We start from the raw sequence: 22231 nt of genomic DNA on the forward strand, positions 1-22231 counted from the left end.
TTGTTTTTTATCCCTAACTATATATATACATTTTTAAGTTCTTCTAGTTAACTAAATTAGTTAAGGTGTAAACCCGTTAGTTTTGTTTTTGGAACAAATGATTTGCTAATAAGTATTAAAACCAAACATAACGGTAATATATGCCAAGATTGATTAGTTGAATTCACATATATAACACCAAGATTCATGATGAAATGACACAGCTTGAATGTGAGAAAGACATCAACTAATTTGCACATGCTCAGCCCAACAATCAAAATTGGCATAAGCAATATTTCATGTTCATATTTGAAATAATATAGAGTATATTGCAACAACGAATAATTATGCGACATTTCAACATAGGTTGAAGCCTTCGATATAAAAAAAACGTGTACTACACTAATCGTATATACAGACTGTTGTTGCGTGTGCCTAAAGACACATCTTTGACTCAAAAAATAGAAACCCTAACTTGAAAAATCAGGCCTCAAGACAAGGAAATGAAGGCTTGAGCAGATTTAGCGACTTTGATGAAGACATCTTCGAGAGTTGTGTCGGCAAGTCCCCAAGCAAAGACTGTGAAGTTGGATTTAGCCTTTTCTACAGCCCTAAACACCTCAGCAATCCTAACTTCGTTCTTTGGGAGCTCGAACTTCTGTGTACCAGCGAGATGATATACTTTCTTGGCGTTGTGAGATACAGTTGAAACCAATCTCTCGACATCTTCCTCATGTTCTGAAGATGTTGTCATCGTGAACACATATGATCCACCGTATCTGCTCTTTAGTTCCTTGGAGTTTCCTATGCATTGCAAGGCTCCGTCTACAAATATCCCCAATCTATCACTTAGAAACTCTGCTTCTTCCATCGAGTGAGCTGAAAATGTAGTCTTAACGTTAAGATTAAGTCTAGTTTAAGAAGAACAATTAATCAAGTCCCATAAATAATCTAAGAAAGTAGTATATGTATATATATACTTGTGAGGATAATTGCTGTGTTTTGTTTTGCACGCTGAATCACATCCCATAAGTTCTTCCTCGAGGCTGGATCAAGTCCTGTGCTTGGCTCATCCAAATAAACTACCTAATTAAGAGAATGATTAATGACACCTTCGGTTTGTTAATAACTTACATGACCCATTCATTGCTTGAAAACACGATACAACTAACAAGAATGCATGTACCTTGGGGTTCCCAATAAGTGATATAGCCACACTAAGCCGCCTTTTCATACCTCCACTGTAATTTCCAGCAGGCTTGTCGCCAACTCCTCCATCGAAAAGGCTGACACTCTTTAGAGATTCTTCCACGGCCTTGAAATGATTAAAAATATTCATGAATTAACAATGTCTTCTGGAATTATATATAACACAAAACTAAACTAAGACAGCAAGGTGTGGCTGATATATATATATACTTGCGTTAGAGCAGAGCCCTTAATGTTCTTGAGTCGCCCGTAAAAGAGAAGATGTTCTCTCCCTGTTAGTATCTCCCAAAGTAAGCTACAACCAAGAGAATGCCACAAAACCGAAGTTGTTCTTAAAAATGTTCCTTATTTGCTTGGTAATGAAAGAACATGCATAAGGACTGTAAGAGAGTGTTTACTCGTGTTGTGGGCAAACGCCCATGCTAGTGTATACTTTGTTCATATCCTTGCATATATCCAAACCCTGAACCAATGCAGTTCCAGATGAAGGTTTGAGTAGCCCTGTCATCTATGGCAACAAAAAATACAGTAAAAGATTACAAACTTTGACACTCTATAACCTTTGTCTGTGGAACTGTTTTGGTGAAACTGACCATGCTGATGAAGGATGTTTTTCCAGCGCCATTAGGTCCTAGCATGCCGAAGCATTCTCCTGAAGGAACGTCGAGATATAACCCTCTTACTGCCATTTTTGGAGGGTTTCCATCTCTACCTGGATACACTTTTTTCAAGTTGTCACACAAGATGGCGTGCCCTGCGCTACCTTCATTTCTCAATTGTTGAACCATTTCTCTCTGTTTATTATCTCATTTCATGTTAATATCAAAGAAACATGGAAAGGCTAAAAAGATGACATTTTAAACATACCTCCTGAGAGACATCTATTTTTCCCATATCTATGGAGACTTTTTTAGAATCCACCCTCTGCACGGTAGGCTTACTTGGTATAGATGAAGATTTCTTGAAAGGGTTCAAGAAAAAGAAAGGGTGCTTCCCAGATGAGAAAACTTGATCAATATAGAAAGCTATGATGATAGCCAGTAACCACTCTATTGACATGATGCATAAAACTTCACCCATTCCACTATCACTGAGATCTTGCCACTTCATCCCATTTCCCCTGGAGGCATATTGTGAAAACTCATACAACCCGCGGTACAGAGAAAAACCAGGATACAATTCCAAGGCAACAATCCATTCCTCTGTAAAGCATAGAGATATTATATACCAAAAATAAAAAGTAAGTGACAAAAATGAGCATATTAATTTTCTTGTTAAGGTTACCCGGAAAAGACTGAGTTTCAAGCATCTTCTGGAAGAGAAAGCTTCCCAAGAGCCCAGTACCGTACACCAATATGTAAGCAACGACTACAGTTAATCCATAAAAACAACACCGTTCAATTTTGAACATTGGCATTTTCTTGATAAGAAATATGATATGTTGATATTACCTGTAACAGTCTTAACCTTCGAGAATATTGAAGAAACAAGAAAGGAAAGAGCGATTTGCAGATTCAAGTAGATAAAATAGAAAACGAACTGAATGCTATAGGAATTGAGCCGAAAGTACTTGAGTCCTATCACTGACCCGAAGATCACCAAAGAAGCAACGTACAACACGGATATGGTTAGAAAATAGGCATATGAAATCAACCAATATGGACCATCGCCTAGGCCGTGCATTTTCATTATAATCCTTAGACGTTCTTGTTTCTCATACACCAATGATGTCAAAATCACCTGCAAGATTTATAGCTAGTCATTTCACATACAATGGGATAAATTAAAAAAAAAAAACATTCAAGGGATTCGTAAGAGAGAACTTACGGGGAACAAAAGAAGAACTACCCAAGTGAAGAAAAGTGGGCCAAGCAAGGACGCTATGTCAGTATTCAGTCTAGTTGCGTGTTTAGGAACTTCTTTGACAAACTCAAATAATATCCTTAGCCCAGGGCCTTTCAGAAACTTTAGATAAGCATTTGATATCTGCAAAGGCATATGTTACAATGAGAGAAACACGATTGTAAGTGAATGCATGTCTTGACTCTTGAAAGTACAACATGGTACTACCAGATTGATAGATCGTGGAACTCGGACCAGCTTCACAGGCCCAGTTGAAAACTCGTCCTTGTAGGTTGAGTTATACCAGATGGTCACATTGAAGTTTTTCTTATCCGTACTCATGAGATCGTATGCTAATGCAAAGAAACAATGAGATGGATCCTAAGCATACACTATGAAGATAATATATAAATGTAATAAGTAAATGGAAGAAAATCTCAAAACCTGCAGCGATCTCATTTGTAATCCCAGCAGGGTTTCCCCTATAACTACCCTTGAAAAGCTCATTATTGACATCTGCAGAGTTATTTCTCCAGAGACACAACCCTTGAACACACTTCACCTCTGAGATATTTAGACACAAACCACTTCATATCAGTTTATCATCTTTCAAGTCAAACTTTTCCTTCGAACATCACATGAAAGAAGTAAAAGAAAAAGTCATACCTGTCTGAATTTTTTCGAGAGAGAGTGGCCATGTAGAGTTTGCACTGCACAGAGGTTGGATACTGTAGATAGGGAGACCTGGGGCAAGACCTGGATCTGCGTAATTGTCTTTATCTGCTGCTATTGGTGAACCCTAAAATAAAATAAAAAGGAGATGGAATGAATGTAGACACTAGCACTCAAATTCAGACATTTATATATATATATATAGCCTTTAAAAGAAAGACATACCAAGATATTATTGGCTAAAGTAGGCAAGAGGTCGGAGGAATTAACCGCGAAAGAAGTAGCAAATATATTCGCGGATATAGCTGAAAGAGAACACGCTTGGGTAAGTTTCACATGCACCAAGGATAAATAAAAGAGTTACGTATCAAACAAGGAAGAGAAGCATATACGTTTACCAAGGGGCTGTTTGTCACCAGTCATAAGTATAGTTACAGGACAAGATCCTCCCATTGTTCCTCTACAGGACTTGTCAGGGAGGTCTTTGTAGGGAAGAAATTCGGTTTTAACAGAACGGAGTTCATGCTGTGGAATCTGCAACATGGGAGGCAACATGGGAGGGTTTGGGATGGGACACATACCGCCAGATAAATCAGCGTTACTCTTACAATCACCAGTCATATCAGAGACACCCTTCATCAGCGCATCGAGAACATGTTGAATCGCTAGGAGAATTAAGCAGAGGAAGAGTGGAACTAGGATGAGCCGTACATTCGTCCATATATGTTTCCTCTGCATTTCAATTTCCATTAATTTAATAAACCCTTTTCTCAACTATATATATATATATAAGAAGTGGTGGTCCTTGCTATTTAATTTAATCAGAGAGGAAACAGACAACCTGGTAGGTTAAGTTCTTCCTGAGTAACGCATTTGCCTGCGTCCAAAAACTTGCCGGACTAGGATCAGCCATCAATGAAGAAAGAAAGAACGTTGGAGAATAGCCAAACACTTAAAATTGGAAACAAAAGATCACAACATATAATCAGTTATAAGGAAAACATAAATAAATAGAACTGCGAAAAATAGATCATAGTTCAACGTGAAGACCTTAAAATTTGGAAACAAAAGATTGACCTTTTTGAAAAAAAATTGTTTCCTAACATATTTTTAGATATAGAATTAGCAGAAAAGAAAACGTTTTTATGTTTTTTTTAAGTAATAAAATTAAGTACCCAAAAAAAAATCTTGATAATGATTTTGCAACAAGGCTTACCGCTTCTTTATCAGCAGTTCACGGCGTTATTCAAGAAGAACCTGCTGCTCTCATGGAGGAACAAGAGATCTACGTGTCTTCAGCTCTTCTCATCATTCTTCTTCATCCTTGTCATATTCTGTATCGAGGAAGCTATGAAGGCGAGCGAGGCATCCTCAAGTGCCTACAAGAACGTCACCGATCCCACGCTTTTGTTTTCGCCGCCTATTCTTCCTTGCGAGGATAAGTTCTTCGTGAAGCTTCCTTGCTACGACTTCGTATGGAGCGGTAACAATAGCCGTCGTGTGACTGAAATCGTCTCTGCAATCATGGCTAACAATCCGGGGAGACCAATTCCGACCAACAAGGTTAAGTCCTTTGAATTTGTTTGGTTCTTTTTAGTTTTAACTTAATATTGGTTCTAAAATGTTTCTCTTGTGTGTGTGTGTGTGTATGTTTTTTTTCAGGTTCAATCATTCAAAGGGCCTGAGGAGGTAGATGCATGGTTTATGTCACATCCTTTGCAAGTCCCAGGAGCTTTGCATTTTGTGGAAAGGAATGCTACAGTAATCAGCTATGGAGTTCAAACAAATTCCTCATCGGAGGAAAAACGTGGTCGTATTGAAGATCCAACGTTTAAGTTCCTTGTTCCTCTTCAAATAGCTGCAGAGCGTGAGATCGCGAGGTCTTTAATTGGAGGTAACATCTTGAAATCTTTGAGCTTAGAGACAAAATTCTTATATTGAAAATTGAAGATAATCCTAATTAGTAATAAGTAATATGGACCGGTCCACTTATCTTCAATTAGTTTTTAATTACTTTTTAGTTGGAAGTCCTTTGACTCTTTTGACTTCTCACAATTTCAGATCCAAAGTTTGGTTGGGGTTTTGGATTTAAAGAATTTGCACGCCCAGCTATTATAGGTAAAACTATCTCTGCACTCAAAGTTATGGGACCAATCTTCTTTCTTGCCTTCTCCATGTTTGGTTTCGTTCTCCAGCTCGGTTCTCTTGTTACCGAGAAAGAGCTAAAACTTCGTCAGGCAATGACAATGATGGGAGTTTTTGATACAGCTTATTGGTTATCATGGCTCATATGGGAAGGACTCCTTACGTTTGTATCATCACTCTTCTTAGTCCTCTTTGGAATGATGTTCCAGTTCGATTTTTTCTTGAAGAAAAGTTTCTTTGTTGTCTTCCTACTTTTCTTGCTTTTTCAGTTTAATATGGTAAATTAAAGATCCTCATCATTCTTAATTATTTTCCATTGATTTTTCTGGGATAACCCTTAAACTTATCTATGTCCTTTATGTTGCTAGATTAGCCTAGCGTTTGTGCTATCATCTTTCATTAGCAAATCATCTTCAGCTACAACTGTTGGTTTCCTTGTGTTTCTCATTAGCTTTATCTTACAGGTTTGGTTCTCTTGGCTTTAACCTAGTTCCTTAAATCATGACCACTTCTTCTTACTAGTTACCATTTCTAAATGCTCAGATTGTATCAGCTACTGGATTCCCTTACTCCAGCGCTTATTCTGCTTCTCGCCGAGCGATTTGGTCACTCTTCCCACCCAACACTTTTTCCGCGGGCCTTAAGCTTCTTCTTGATGCAACTTCAACTCCAGAAAGTTCTGGAATTAGCTGGAGTGAAAGAGCTGTATGCGAAGGGGGCATGTCAACTTGTGTAATTTCAGTTGTATGTGGACGGACATTCATAAAATATATTTCATTCATTAAATACTTTTTTAACAGTTTTTTTTTTCAAACCACTACTTGTACATCTTTTTGTAGGATATTATCTACCAATGGCAAGTCGGATCGTTCCTTTTCTGGTTTGTTCTCGCCATGTACTTTGACAATATTATTCCCAACGCGTCAGGTGTAAGAAAACCCATCTTCTATTTTTTAACACCTGGTTACTGGACTGGCAAAGGAGGCAATAAAATGGAAGGTATTGTCTCCTCATAGTTCTCCTGAGCAGTCTTTTAATTTGTTGGAAAATATAAACCCAAAACATGTTCCTATATACACTTTACAGAAGGTAGCATTTTTAGCTGTATCGGTTCAGTTCCACCCGTAGAGCATGTAGCGTCAGAGGACCAGGATGTGCTTGAAGAGGAGACACTAGTTAAGCAACAAGCAATGGATGGAATAGTTGATCCTAACATTGCAGTTCAGATTCATGGTCTTGCTAAGACGTATCCTGGAACTACAAAGCTTGGTTGTTGTAAATGCACCAAAACATCTCCTTTTCATGCTGTAAAGGTAATCTTTCTTGTTGAGGAAGTTAGTGGGTGTTATATGTCAAAGACTATATTCCACAAACCCTAATATGCTCATTGTCCGTTATCGTTTCTAACATGAAAATGTAATATTATAACAACATTTCCATTTATTTATTTTTGGCTAAATAGTTCATGGAATATATGTTTAGGGTTTGTGGATGAATATAGCCAAAGACCAGTTGTTTTGTATGCTTGGACCCAATGGTGCAGGGAAGACAACTTCTATCAGCTGTTTGACTGGCATAAATCCAATTACTGGTGGGGATGGTAAGGATCTGTTTGACAAGAAGCTAGTTTCCAAAACTTTTTCTAACCATTCTAATACTAATTAATAAGTTCAATTTGATTGACTTAAAACAGCTCTTATCTATGGAGATTCCGTAAGAAGCTCTGTTGGTATGTCCAACATTCGTAAAATGATAGGAGTATGTCCTCAGGTAGATTAGTTTCATTTTACTTAATAACATCGCAACTTCTGTCACAATAGTCTAATTGTTCAGCGTAAATGTGTTTCACGTTTTTTTTCTTACAGTTTGATATCCTTTGGGATGCTTTATCAAGTGAAGAACACCTCCACCTCTTTGCTAGCATCAAAGGTTTGCCACCGCCATTGATCAACTCGGTACTACGTCACCTGAATATCATCTCAAAATACTGTTGGGATGTCGACTAATGACTGATTTTAACATTAAAGCACACTTCTCTTCTTTATATATCTTTTAGTTACTTTTTTTTTGTTACAGACCGCTGAGAAGTTACTGGCAGATGTAAAACTGACAGGAGCGGCCAAAGTTAGAGCAGGAAGTTACAGTGGTGGGATGAAGCGCCGACTCAGTGTTGCAGTTGCACTCATTGGTGATCCCAAGCTGGTCTTCCTAGATGAACCGGCATGTCACACGCTAACTCCTCTTTTAATGTGTTTATTAATTACGTATTCATACAAATCGATTTAAGATGGTGTACTTATATATGGATTGTAGACAACTGGCATGGACCCTATCACGAGGAGACATGTGTGGGACATTATACAAGAGTCAAAGAAAGGTCGTGCCATCATACTGACCACGCATTCCATGGAGGAAGCTGATATTTTAAGTGACCGAATAGGGATCATGGCTAAGGGCAGGCTCCGCTGCATTGGGACTTCAATCAGATTAAAATCCCGCTTCGGAACTGGTTTTGTTGCTACCGTTAGCTTCACTGAAAGCAAAAAGGACAATAGCAATGCTTCTGGAGATTCGCATGAGCCAGTGAAGAGATTCTTTAACGAGGTACGAATACACACTCAAAAGTTTTTTTAGTGGCCACTTTGACCTAAAGAGGAATTATTATTTGTAGCATTTGAAAGTTGAGCCAGCAGATGAAAACAAGGCTTTCATGACTTTTGTTATCCCCCACGACAAAGAGAAACTTCTTACGGTAAGGATGTACCAGAAAAAAAAAAAATATATATATATATGTATAATCTCTTAGGTCTTAATCTACATATGATATTCATCATTGTCGTCTCCACACGTAGGTTTTTTTTGAGGAGTTAGAAAACAGAGAATCTGAGTTTGGAATCTCGGACATACAGCTCGGGCTTGCAACTCTTGAAGAAGTGTTTCTGAACATCGCTAGACGGGCTGAACTGGAAAATGCAACTACTGAAGGGATCACGGTCACTCTTGATTTAGTATCTGGCATCTCACTAGAGGTAAATCCAACTGCACACAAATATATATATATATATATATATATATATATATATTATATTTTGTGTGTGTTCAAAATGTAGCAGAGTTGAAGAATTCTAATAAGTTATATGGCGAATGTACAGATACCTGTGGGAGCCAGATTTGTTGGGATCCCTGATACAGAAAGCGCAGAGAATCCAAGTGGGGTAATGGTTGAAGTCTACTGGCAACAAGACGGGTCGGGATCGACGTGCATCACGGGACATTCATCGGAGATGCGGATCCCACAGAATGTTTTGGTGACACGTCTGCCATCTCCAAATGCATTAGGACATAAAGGGCTACGCCAAGCGGTTCGGGGTATTGTCATCGATTTATGAATCTAACTGATTGATGTGTTTGCTTTACTGGAATCATGTACAAAGAGTGGATCGTTCTTTTCTTGTAGAGATTATAAAGTCGTAGCAATATCACATTATGTTTTGTGTTTGTTCAATGTGACAAAAGTAAGCGCACATACATGTTTCAGACAAGTTCGTGATTGATTTAGTTGCTGACATGTATCAACTTTTTATGATTGGTTTTCTTTCTTCCCAACGATATATAACTTACTTTTCAACTTTTTATTTGTTAGATACCCTCCCTTTTCCACCATTGGAGGTGCTCTAGTGAATTTGAACTTAAATAAATTAAAGAGAAATAAATTACTAAAAAGAGTATTCTAACACAAACATGATTTCTCAAGTTCTTTTATTATTTAGAAGACCATTTTCTTAAATATTTACAAAAATATATGACCATAATTTCCCGTCATAAATATCATTACAATCTTTTTAGAAAAATATGGTGGATTATATGCAACTACTAGCGTACTTTATGGTAGTCAAGCCTTTTTTACTCTTAAATTAGAATGTTATCGTCCGAGTAATTCCCCTAAGTTTTTTCTTTTAACTACATATATCTACTACTATTTACATCATAGTTTGATCATTGTGAAGTTTAGGATCTCGCTGTTAAAATAAATAAACAAAATCATGTAGTTCTCCTATATATAAGGAACATTTTGTAAACATGTTGATTGTTCATTTTAAGGGTAGTGTATCAATCTGGTCTAATGTCCTTACTAAATATAGTGAGACGAAGAAAGTGACCACGTCTATAAAAGTAGACCCAGAGAAGAGCGAATAGCCATAGAAATTTTAGCAAATTTCTTTTACCATTCTTCCATGACCATGAATCTATAGAAGTTTATCGACAATGTCAGTCACTTTAATAGTTAAATTAAGACTTTTAAACATCTATATAAATTCACTTCTCACAATAAAAACACAATCACTCAAAAACAAAAACAAAAACAAAATAAATTAATAATAAATTCAGTCAAAAAATTCTCTTCTCTAAGAATAAAATGGCAAAAACTTCATTAACTATTTATCTATCGTTACTTGTTGCATTAAGCACTGTTTATGAAACACAAGGGACATTCTCATTACCCCTTTACTTGAAGAACTTTCCCAAAGTAGGCCATGATTTTGAGTCTTTCGCTTACAAAGGTATGATGGATTTCATGGGTGACTTGGAAGGCAAATGTCCTCAGACCACAGAGTTTAAGGATTTTTTTCTAAAGCTGAAGGATTACATGGCATGTTACAGTTCAACAGCACCCGGGTCAAAAGATCTCCAAGTTGAGCTGTCAATAAAATCTGAGACACTCTTCAGGGCTATGTCTGATTTTAGTGGAACTAAAGGCGGAACATCAGTAAGTTTCATTTAGACGTTAACACTGGTATAGCACGAAATAGTGCTGGTCTGACATTTTTAAAAAAAAATCATACTACCCTACTTTAAAATAAAAATTTGTCTTTATTCTTCATATAAATTTTTCGTAATGTTTTACATACAGTTAAAATTGTTATATAAAATCTTGATGTTCTAAACGACCTTTGTCTATGCCTTTAGACCCGGCCTGTCTATGCCTTCGGGCTGGTACGAAAGAAGATTTTCTCAACTTAAACTGGAAGTAAATGCAAGAGAAAGAAAAATGTTTCAAGCTCATTGGAAATTGTTTTGTTGTTTCGTTCCTTTTTGACAATAGGAGGATTCATGGACGCTAGTGGATGGCTTATTGTCAATGGGAAAGAGTTTGGTTGAGATGAAGAAGAGCGGTTCTAAGGAAATAACTTTTGAACAAAGAAAAGAAATTATTCAATCTATGGTGAAATGGACTCGAGGAATCGGTCTATTCGTAAAGAAAGTCTCTGAGAGTAAAGACAATCTATTGATTTATCATCATTTGGAATTGACTATGACAACAATGTGTCTTCTCCATCTGAGAGAGCTCTTTACGAAATACAAGGAACGTTCTCATTGCCCCACTACGTGAAGGATTTTCCAAAAATGAGCAAAGACTTTGAGCCTTTTGCTTACAAAGGTATGTCGGGTTTCTTGGGGGCTTTGGAGAGTAAGTGTCCTGCCACAGCAGAGTTCAAAGATCTCTTTGTAAAGGTAGCGGACTACATGGCCTGCTTCAAGTCAGGCATCAAGGTCGAAATGCAAGAAAAATCTGTGAAACTCTTTAGGGCTATTTCTGTATTGGATGGTACTAACGGCGGAACATCAGTAAGTTACGGTCCGAAATATTAACATTCATATGGTACCCGGGCATGTTCCTCGCGGTTTTATATTAAAAAAAATTGTGGTATTTTTGTTTTCTTTTTGGCGATAGGTGGATTCTTGGAGGATGGTTGACGGTACGCAAGTTAAAGAAACTTTAATGAATTGTATTAAACTTGCTTGATTTACAAAGATAACAATGATGCCAATATATAGGCTACAAGAGAACGATCTAGGTCCTTGGGCTAACAGCTGTAAAGCTAAAGCAGCTAGCCAGCGCAGCATATGGACAGAAGGGCAAATGAATTGTGAATCGGGAGCTGTGAGGTTGACTCCGTACTAAGCTTCTCTGTTACAGAAGACGACAAGACTTGATCTTGTTGAGAAGATGACCGTTGATGAAGGTGAGCTCTCTCGCTCGTATTGGACTGGGTCTTGACTCGCGTAGATCCACTAACATCCCCCCCTCAAACTTTGCGTGGGATTCACTTCAACGCCAAGTTTGCTTCGAAGATGTTCAAAAGCTTTCCGTGGCAAAGGCTTTGTGAAGATATCAGCTACTTGCTTTTCAGCTGGAATGTGCCTTGTTTCAATCAATCCCAGAGCCACTTGTTCTCTAGTGTAGTGCCAATCTCTCGAAAAATGTTTTGATTTCTTGTGGAGAGCTGGATTAGTTGTCAGGTACACAGCCGATAGATTATCACACAGCATTAATGTAGCCTGGTCTTGAGGAATGTGTAGATCACGCAAGAGCTGAGAGATCCACGTTACTTCCTGAGCTGTCTCTGCCAAGGCCCTATACTCAGCTTCCGTAGAAGACCGTGACACTGTATCCTGCCTCTTAGCTGACCACGACACCAGATTAGACCCAAGAATCGTACAGAAACCCGTAGTCGATCTCTTCGTTTCTTCACAACCTCCCCAGTCACTATCACAATATGCCATGAGAGACAAATCTTCATTCTTCTTGATGTGTAAACCATACTCCATTGTGCCCTTCAGATACCGGAGTATGCGTTTTAATAATGCAAAGTCGGTCATTGTAGGAGCATGCATTCTTTGACACACCAGATTGACTGCATACTGAATATCAGGACGCGTGATGGTGAGATACTGAAGCTTACCCGCAAGGCTGCGGAAGTATGTTGGTTCAGGGAAGAGACTCGTATCTTGTGCTTCAATACGTTGAGGCAGAGGAGTAGGCATTGGGTTACAATCTGACATAGCCGCTGTGTGCAGTATCTCCTTTATATACGCCTTTTGATGAAGCATAAGACCTGCTTGACTTGTCTCCATTTCAATACCAAGGAAATAAGAAGGCCTTCCCATGTCTTTCATTGAGAACCGAGTAGATAAAGATTCAACTAACTCTTGAAGCAGACTCACTGTACTTCCAGTTAGAAGAATATCATCCACATATAACAGTAACACCATGAAGCTGTTGTTTCTGTTGTACGTAAACAGAGAAGGATCAGACATACTACACACAAAGCCAAAGTCAATCAGATAGTTGCTGAAAGTATCAAACCACGCTCTTGGTGCTTGTTTGAGCCCATACAGCGCTTTGGTGAGTTTACACACATAGTCTGGTTTCTCTGGATCTACAAACCCAGCAGGTTGATGCATATATACCGGCTCTTGTAGCTCCCCATGAAGGAATGCACTTGATACATCTAACTGCTTGATTATCCAACCTCTAGCTGTAGCTATATTTAACATCAATCGTATGGTAGCTGTCCTGACTACCGGACTGAATGTTTCCAGATAATCTAGTCCTTCTTCTTGAGCACATCCCTTAGCCACCAGTCTTGATCTCAGCTTCTTGACTGTACCATCAGGGTTCAGTTTTACCGTGTGAACCCATCTGTTACTTAGAATGTTCATATCTTCAGTTGGTGGCACTAAAGACCAAGTGTTCAACATATGAATGATGCGCATTTCTTGAGAGACAGCATCATTCCACCCTGGGTGCTTCATTGCCTCCGCTATATTCTTCGGTATTGCTACTGAATGCTTTGGAGCAAGCAAAGCATATTTTGTATTTGGTTTATGTATCCCCGCTTTAGCTCTTGTTTGCATTGTATGAGCATTCCCCACTGGAGCAGGTTCTACTTCTGGAGGAGCATTCCCCACTGGAGCAGGTTCTACTTCTGGAGGCACTTGGTCCTGGTTATTATTGACTTCTTGATCCATACCAACTGGTACGTTCACCGGAGGAGCAGTTTGAGCTTGTGGTGCTGGAAACACCTGAGACATTCTTGGTACCTCTACTTCTTCTCCCATCGATTTTGTCATCAGCTGCCATGCCTTTAGTAATGATGTATCATAGCGAGGTACCAACTGCTTATACTGCTCTCTAAACGGATACAACTCTTCATCAAAGATAGCATGCCTTGTGATATAGACTTTCCCTGTTGGAGGAAAGAGACATCGATATCCCTTATGCATACTGATGTAGCCTACAAACACACACTGCAGAGACTTAGGATCAAACTTGTGGTCTTGTCTATCTCTCAAGCATGGGTAACACGCTGATCCAAAGGCTCTCAATGCTTTATAACTCGGTTTCATTTTGAATAATGCTTCAAAGGGACTCTTGTTTTCTAACGCTTGTGGCGGCAGAATGTTACTTATGTAACTAGCCGTTGCAAAGGCTTCAACCCACAAGTGTAGAGGTAGATGACTCTGAAACATCATAGACAGTCCCAACTCAGTGAAGTGCCGATGTCTTCTTTCAGCAAGGCCATTTTGCTCAGGAGTGTAAGGACATGACACTCGATGAAGAATTCCATTTTCTTGTAGCATTTTCCTCATCTGAGTGCTTACAAAATCTCCACCACCATCTGACTGAAACACTTTTATTTTAGTATCAAATTGTGTCTCCACCAACTTCTTAAACGCCACAAAGATTTGAAAAAAAACTGATTTATTTCTCAACGGATACAACCAAGAGAAGCGAGTACAATCATCCACTAACACTGCATAATATCGAAACCCTTGGGTAGACAAAACAGGAGAAGGCCCCCAAAGGTCACAATGAATCCTTTCTAATGGTTGAGAAACATGAGAATGTGACTGAAAAAACTGCAATTTATGACTTTTCCCCATCTGGCAAGGCTGACAAATGTGGCTTGTTCTGCTCTTATTTATATTTATTTCCTTGCTGCTCTGAAGTTGTTGAAGAACTCTGAAGTTTGCATGACCTAGTCTGAGATGCCAGAGATCTTCAGAAGCTGCAACCTGACGATCTGAGAAGTAAGCTGCACACTCTTCATTTTTCAACATATACAACCCCTTATTTCGAGTTCCCTTTGCCACCACTTTCTCCTTAAGGAGATCAATGATACAAACACTGTTAGCATCAAAAAATACTCCACAGGGATACTCTTCACACAATTTTGATACTGACAGTAGTGACTTCTGAATATTAGGACATACTAGAACTTCATTTAGCGTTATATTACCGGAGGTAGAGGATAAAGTGGTTGAGCCAACATGAGTTATGGGCAGATAAGCTCCAACTCCCACCATAACCGCATATGTGCCTTCATAGGGATGAACTTCTTAGGTTCGTAGAGGACGATGTGATGTGAGCAGTTGCCCCAAAGTCAGGATACCACTCTCTATCGTCTGATACACGCAACGAGTTGAACGCAGCTGTGGCTGACTGATAGTTGTTGTCAAACCTGTTGTAGCACTTCAACGCCGTGTGACCAACTCTACCACAGATTTGACATGTAGGTCTCTCTCCCTGCGTGTTGTTCCCACCAGACTGATGCTGAGGAAACCCTCTACCCCGACTCGAATAACCTCCACGTCCTCTGTACTGTCCTGACCTGCCTCTCCCTCTGTAATTAGGATTGTAACCAGGGCCCACGTTCTGAGAGTTAAACGCCATGTGAGTGTTAACTGCAGGAGCATCCTCATATGACTTCAACTTCAGATCAAATCCTTGAACTTCAGACACCACATCATTAAACGTTGGAGCCGGGAACTTCGTCAAGGAGCTTTGGATCACCGTAGTGATACGATCAAACTCACGTCCAAGACCGTTGAGGAACCCAAAAATCTTCATGGATTCGTCAATCGGTTTCCCAATAGCACTCAGGGCATCACAGATTGCCTTGAACTCCCGACAGTAGCTTGCTACCGGCTAGTCTTTTTTCACCAAAAGCTGAAGACTTCTTCTCAACGAGAACTCTCTCGAGACCGAGCTCTTGTTGAAGTTGTCCACCAATGAGATCCACACATCACGAGACGTAGACAGTGTGTGAACCGACCCCAGAACTTCTTCAGACAGCGTACCGAACAACCAAGATCTGATCAACTGATCAGTGCAGAACCATCTTCGAACAAAGGGTTGGGCTCTTCGACGTTCTCCATGCCGTGAAGCACCACTCGAGTCGCCAGAGGAGACACCACCGCACCATTGACAAGCCCCAACAACTTCTGACTCGACAAGAGAGACTCAAACTGGGTTTTCCACAGTAGGTAGTTGCTGTCATTGAGCTTGAGTGTTACACAACTCAAGACATGAACTTTACTGGGAAAGGGATATGGGTTCACCGGATCTGTCATACCTGTTAAGGTTAAATGGCTCTGATGCCATACGCAAGTTAAAGAAACTTTACTGAATTGTATTAAACTTGCTTGATTTACAAAGATAACAATGATGCCAATATATAGGCTACAAGAGAACGATCTAGGTCCTTGGGCTAACAGCTGTAAAGCTAAAGCAGCTAGCCAGCGCAGCATATGGACAGAAGGGCAAATGAATTGTGAATCGGGAGCTGTGAGGTTGACTCCGTACTAAGCTTCTCTGTTACAGAAGACGACAAGACTTGATCTTGTTGAGAAGATGACCGTTGATGAAGGTGGGCTCTCTCGCTCGTATTGGACTGGGCCTTGACTCGCGTAGATCCACTAACAGACGGTATGTTGTCAATGGGAATACTTGTGTCTGAGATGAAGAAGAATGTTTCTGAGGAGATAACTTTTGAACAAAGAAAGGAACTGATAGGGGGTATGGTGAAATGGGCTCGAGCTATTGGTCTACTTGTTAAGACAGCCTCCGAGAAAAAGGGAAAATCAATTGATCTAGTATCTTTTGGAGTTGATTATAGCCCCCATGTTCCTTCTCCTTTCAAAGGAGCTAGCGGTGAGCTATAAAGATAAGCCCTGCAGTTTCTACTTTAATTCCAATAATGTAAAAAGTAAAATATTATTTCAACAAGAAATCTTTTATCAGTTGTAAAAGATTTAGCTATTGTAAATATAATTCTACTAATAAAGATTTATCAATTCTACTTTTTCCCAGTAGTTATGGTTCATTTTTTTATAATCAATAAAGTTTCTAATCTCGTTACTGCTGTCAGGAATTGAGAGTAGGGGTGGACACTTTACCCGATATCTGAAGCCGCACCCGAACCTGATCCGAAAAACCCGAAGCGAAATTCGAACCGAAGTAGCAAAATATCCGAAAGGGTATTGAATTAGGAGAGATTGGATATCCGAATCCGAACGGGTAATATCCGAACCCGAATGGATATCCGAAGATAACCGAACATATGTATAATTAACCATATATTTCTAGTTTACATCTCTCATTTTATATAAAATATTTATATTGATACTACACATACTTTAAGTTCATAAGATATACATAGAATTGCCGTGAAAATGATTTGCTACTCACTTAAAATGCATGTCAAACTTTTTATTTCAAGAATTAACAAAAAGTTACATCCAAAATTAAAAAAAAAAATCAAATTAATGTCTTTTTTAGTTTCAAAATGTTATGCATTCAATCTATTAAAAATAAAAAATTAGTTAAGTGAAAATTATACTTTTAAATACAAAAAATTTGAAAAATGAAAAATTTAATTTTTTTTTTCAAAATCTAAATATCCGAACCCAATCCGAAATAGCCGAACCCTGACTAAAAATACCCGAACCCGACCCGAAGTATAGAAATACCCGAACGGATTTTATACCTCTATACCGAAATACCTGAAAATCTGAAATACCCGATCCTTCCCGAACGCCCACCCCTACTTGGGAGAAGTGTATAAAATAAGACCAAAAACAACTTTATTCACTGTGAAAATTTAAATAAAAAGCATTGCAATCTAAATGTCCCCATAAACTAATTTTAAAACTCTAGCATAATATATTAATCGCTAGATTCATAATCAATCACGGAACCCCGAACTCGTCGCTGCCCACGTCCTAACACTTGTGATGGTGGTTCATATAACACCGAAACATTCTGCGGTATGCGCATCTCCGGGGAGTGTCCAGAGATGCACATCGTTCCAGAACCATCTTGTTGCCAATACACTTCCACCATCATTCCTCTAGGATTCTCCGCGTTTTCCGTTCCTGGTATACCTACAAATCTTGCCCCCACAGGTATCTGTACATATATAGAGTTTGTATCCATTAGTAACTATAACATGTGAAACGTGAATTTTTTTGGTGGAACGTTGTAGATGATTTACCTCGACCAAGATGCCTGATTCTAACTCGAGAGTAACCACGGTTCCTTCAGCGGTTGCACTTTCTAGTTCAGCCCGTCTTGCGATGTTCAGAAACACTTCTTCAAGAGTTGCAAGCCCAAGCTGTATGTCCGAGATTCCAAACTCAGATTCTCTGTATTGTAGCTCTTCGAAAAAGCCCTATCCATGGAGAAACGATGATGAACCTCATAGACGAAAATCTAAGAGATTGCTAGAGCTTTTAAAGATACTTACCGCCAAAAGTTTCTCTTTGTCGTGGGGGATAACAAAAGTCATGAAAGTTTTTTTCTCTTCTATTGGCTCAACTTTCAGATGCTGCAAGAAAGATATTGTTCCAGACTCAGAGGCACTACCTACTTAAACAATTGCCAGCTAAAAAAAAAAAAAAACTTAGGCCTGAGTGTACATACCTTCTTGAAGAATCTTTTAAGTGGTTCTGGTGAGGTTCCAGAACCGTCGTTTTTGTTTTCAAGGAAGCTAACTGTAGTAATGAAACCTGTGCCGAAGCGAGATTTTAGCCTGATGGAGGTTCCAATGCAGCGGAGCCTGCCTTTAGCCATGATCCCTATTCTATCACCTAAAATATCAGCTTCTTCCATAGAATGCATTGTTAGTATGATGGCTCGGCCTTTCTTTGATTCCTGTATAATGTCCCACACATGTCTCCTTGTGATAGGGTCCATACCAGTAGTCTACAATCCAAAAATATGTGTTAGTGTGTGTGTGTGTGTGTGTTTATCTATAAACACCATAGGAAAGTATCAAGCTGCATGGCATACATACCGGTTCATCGAGAAAGACCAGCTTGGGATCACCAATGAGTGCAATTGCAACACTGAGTCTGCGTTTCATTCCACCACTGTAGCTTCCTGCTCTAATTTTAGCCGCTCCTGTCAGCTTTACATCGGCAAGTAACTTCTCTGCAATCTGTTTAACCAGAAAGAAAAATCTGTAAGCAAAATATAATTTTTTTTTAAAAAGAGGGAAAGGTAAATCAGACACCATTTGTAAAATACATGAATAACTTACCCGTTTGATAGATGCAGGTGGCAACCCTTTGATGCTAGCAAAGAGGTGGAGGTGTTCTTCACTTGACAAAGCATCCCAAAGGATATCAAACTGTAAAATAATAAGAGTGATGATGAAACAAATCATTTAAGCAGAACATAAAGATCACTGTGTAAGGAAAAGAGAAGACAATGCAGGGAGAACTTGACCTTACCTGAGGACACACTCCTATCATTTTACGAATGTTGGACATACCAACAGAGCTTCGTATGGAATCTCCATAGATAAGAGCTGTTTTAAGTCGAATCAAATTGAACTTACTAATTATTAGTATTAAAATGGTTTTAAAAAAGTTTGGAAAGTAGCTTCTTGTAAAACAGATCCTTACCATCCCCACCAGTAACTGGATTTATACCAGTCAAACAGCTGATAGTAGTTGTCTTCCCAGCACCATTGGGTCCAAGAAGACAAAACAACTGGTCTTTGGCTATATTCATCCACAAACCCTAAACATATTTCATGAGCCAAAAAGAAATGTAATAAACAATACATTATAAACCATAACATACAACTAAATGAGCTTTAGGATTTGTTGAATAGTCTTGAAGCCTTAGAACACACCCAACAGGAATGATTGATTACCTTTACAGCATGAAAAGGGGATGTTTTGGTGCATTTGCAACAACCAAGCTTTGTCGTTCCAGGATACATCTTTGCAAGACCATGAATCTGAACAGCAATGTTAGGATCAACTGTTCCATCCATTGCTTGTTTCTTAACTAGTGTCTCCTCTTCAAGCACATCTTGGTCATCTGGTGTTAAATGCTCTACAGGTGGAACTGAGCCAAAGCAGCTACAAATGCTCCCTTCTGAAAAAAGTGTTACATAGGAACCATCTTTTGGCTTTACACTTTCCAAACACACACATTAATCTTATTAATTAAAGCAAGAGACAAAGAAATACCTTCCACTCTATTGCCCTCTTTGCCAGTCCAGTAACTAGGCTTTAGAAAGTAGAAGATCGTTTTTCTTACACCACAGGCATTGGGGATGATATTGTCAAAGTAGACAGCCAAAACAAACCAGAAAAAGAATGTACCCACAAGCCATATGTAGATTTTATTCTGCACAAAGACTCAAAATGAGAGACATAGACAACAACTCTTGGGTGAAATCTGTTGTCGAAAAATTGGCATACCATTGTAAGAAAGCAGGTGGCGTCATCCATTTTTGAGCATACATCTCTTTTACTCCAACTAATTCCAGGGCTTCCGGGAACTGATGTTGCTTCGATAAGCAGCTGCAACCCAGCAGAAAAGGTATTGGGTGGAAAGAATGACCAAATCACCCGGCGAGAAAGGGAATGTGTGCTTGAATAAGGGAATCCACTGGTAGCTACTGTCTGCAGTCAGAACTGTACCCAGTAAGAATCCAACAAATCTCAGCTACTGTTTTAGCTAAAGAGAGGCCACACACACCTGTGTGATAAAGCCAATGAGAAACACAAGGAAACCAACAGTTGTTGCTGAAGATGACTTGCTAATGAAAGATGATAGCATGAATGCTAGGCTAATCTAGCAACACAAAGGATATAGATAAGTTAAGTGATATCCCAGCAAAAATCAATGGAAAATGATTTAAGAATGATGAGGATCTTTAATTTACCATATTAAACTGAAAAAGCAAGAAAAGTAGGAAGACAACAAAGAAACTGTTCTTCAAGAAAAAATCGAATTGGAACATCATTCCAAAGAGGACTAAGAAGAGTGATGATACAAACGTAAGGATGCCTTCCCATATGAGCCATGATAACCAATAAGCTGTATCGTAAACTCCCATCACTGTCATTGCCTGTTAGGAAAAAAACAAAACATGATTGAACAATCTAAATACAAATACACAATGGGAACAGACTCTAAGTGAAACAGAGTATTAATTTAACCTGGCGAAGTTTAAGCTCTTTCTCGGTAGCTAGAGAACCGAGTTGGAGAACAAAACCAAACATGGAGAAAGCAAGAAAGAACACTGGTCCCATAAGATTCAGTGGAGAGATAGTTACGTCTTTAGCAACAACTGGTTGTGGAAACTCTTTAAATCCAAAACTCCAACCAAACTTTGGATCTGATAATAATGCATATATAAAAGGCATTTAAATCTCCATATAGAACATATGACTCCTAACTCAAAAGATTTTCAAGATGGATGGTACCTCCAATTAAAAACCTTGCGATCTCACGCTCTGCAGCGATTTGAAGAGGGACAAGAAACTTAAACGTCGGATCTTCAGTCCGACCACGTTTTGTAGCCGAAGAAGAGTTTGTCTGAACTCCATAGCTGATCACTGTAGCGTTCCTTTCCGTAAAATGCAAAGCTCCTGGGGCATGCAAAGGATGTGACGTAAACCATGCATCTACCTCCTCAGTCCCTTTGAATGATTTAACCTGAAAAAAAAAACACAAGAGAAACATTTCAGAAACAAACGTTAAAAGTTAAAACTAAAAAGAACCAAACATAATAAGAACCAAACCTTGTTGGTCGGAATAGGTCTTCCTGGATTGTTCGCCATAATAGCAGAGACGATGTCAGACACTCGACGGCTCTGGTTCCCACTCCACACGAAGTCGTAGCATGGAAGCTTCACGTAGAACTTATCCTCACAAGGCGGAATCGGAGACGATGCTGATGCCTTGGGATCGGTGATATTCACGTCCGCCGACGAGCTTACGTCGCTCGCCTTCATCGCTTCTTGGATACAGAAGATGAGAAAGATGAAGAAGAAGGAAGAGAAGAGATGGAGACACGTGGCGCTTTTGTTTCGCCATGAGAGCAGTAGATTCTTTTTGAACAGCGCTGTGAACTGCTGATACAGAAGCGGCATGCCTTCTATCAGAGTCATGATCAGAGGAAGAAGACGATTGGACTATTTTTTGGTTCTTGTCTTCTTCTTTTTTTTTTAATATATAATTCACGTTATGTTTATTAATTATGATAAAATTACTAAGTAACGCTTATGAAAGAAAAGACTAACCATTTATAAAGACAACCGTTTATAAGACTCTCATTTATTAACAAAATTACAAAAAGAATCTTCCTACTGTTAACAGCTGTTAATGTTTTAATCAAAAAGTATATTTTGAATCATGAAATAAATGATATTTTCCTATTTTGTGTAATTAATTCATTTAAACGCGGTTTTCTAAATTGGTAAATACAATGTATGTATTTATATTTTTCCG

At 38.9% G+C, this 22231-nt stretch overlaps 4 protein-coding genes across 6 annotated transcripts; 2 read left to right on the plus strand and 2 right to left on the minus strand.

The window, feature by feature from the left end:
* Nucleotides 1-469: 469 nt before the first annotated feature.
* LOC106304813 (ABC transporter A family member 12) lies at nt 470-4623 on the minus strand. Its single transcript, XM_013741203.1, has 16 exons — nt 4544-4623; nt 4095-4434; nt 3928-4007; nt 3697-3829; nt 3475-3594; nt 3259-3383; nt 3016-3174; nt 2640-2928; nt 2473-2556; nt 2056-2390; nt 1782-1982; nt 1587-1696; nt 1399-1483; nt 1166-1294; nt 960-1065; nt 470-858 (listed from the first exon to the last, which is right to left on the minus strand). The coding sequence occupies exons 1-16, from the start codon at nt 4613-4615 to the stop codon at nt 470-472; spliced, it is 2757 nt and encodes a 918-aa protein (XP_013596657.1). The 5' UTR covers nt 4616-4623.
* Nucleotides 4624-4896: 273 nt separating this feature from the next.
* Nucleotides 4897-9300, plus strand: LOC106305106 (ABC transporter A family member 11). Of its 3 annotated transcripts, none has more exons than XM_013741481.1 (15): nt 4897-5265; nt 5365-5596; nt 5764-6125; nt 6216-6311; nt 6391-6591; nt 6687-6846; nt 6934-7160; nt 7330-7447; nt 7541-7617; nt 7713-7802; nt 7924-8067; nt 8161-8451; nt 8519-8599; nt 8700-8876; nt 9000-9300. In XM_013741481.1, exons 1-15 carry the CDS (start codon nt 4897-4899, stop codon nt 9234-9236), a joined length of 2862 nt encoding a protein of 953 aa, XP_013596935.1. In that variant the 3' UTR covers nt 9237-9300. The 3 variants fall into 3 exon arrangements, with proteins under 3 accessions (XP_013596935.1, XP_013596936.1, XP_013596937.1); XM_013741482.1 differs by having other exon boundaries at nt 6964-7160; XM_013741483.1 differs by having other exon boundaries at nt 6391-6552; nt 6964-7160; nt 7924-8049; nt 8715-8876.
* A 963-nt stretch (nt 9301-10263) lies between these two features.
* LOC106303257 lies at nt 10264-16638 on the plus strand. The gene is given in 5 exon segments (XM_013739576.1): nt 10264-10615; nt 10952-11123; nt 11126-11475; nt 11582-11606; nt 16400-16638. Coding segments are annotated over 5 exon segments (1137 nt in total). The 5' UTR covers nt 10264.
* A 906-nt stretch (nt 16639-17544) lies between these two features.
* LOC106304783 (ABC transporter A family member 9) lies at nt 17545-21891 on the minus strand. The gene is made up of 16 exons (XM_013741175.1): nt 21523-21891; nt 21205-21436; nt 20938-21116; nt 20661-20846; nt 20474-20569; nt 20194-20397; nt 19960-20119; nt 19638-19864; nt 19384-19501; nt 19210-19286; nt 19017-19106; nt 18771-18914; nt 18398-18679; nt 18222-18302; nt 17970-18146; nt 17545-17884 (listed from the first exon to the last, which is right to left on the minus strand). Exons 1-16 carry the CDS (start codon nt 21889-21891, stop codon nt 17642-17644), a joined length of 2865 nt encoding a protein of 954 aa, XP_013596629.1. The 3' UTR covers nt 17545-17641.
* Between the last annotated feature and the right edge of the window lie 340 nt (nt 21892-22231).

Source organism: Brassica oleracea, chromosome C7 (assembly GCF_000695525.1).
Source record: "Brassica oleracea var. oleracea cultivar TO1000 chromosome C7, BOL, whole genome shotgun sequence".
Classification (NCBI taxonomy): Eukaryota; Viridiplantae; Streptophyta; class Magnoliopsida; order Brassicales; family Brassicaceae; genus Brassica; species Brassica oleracea.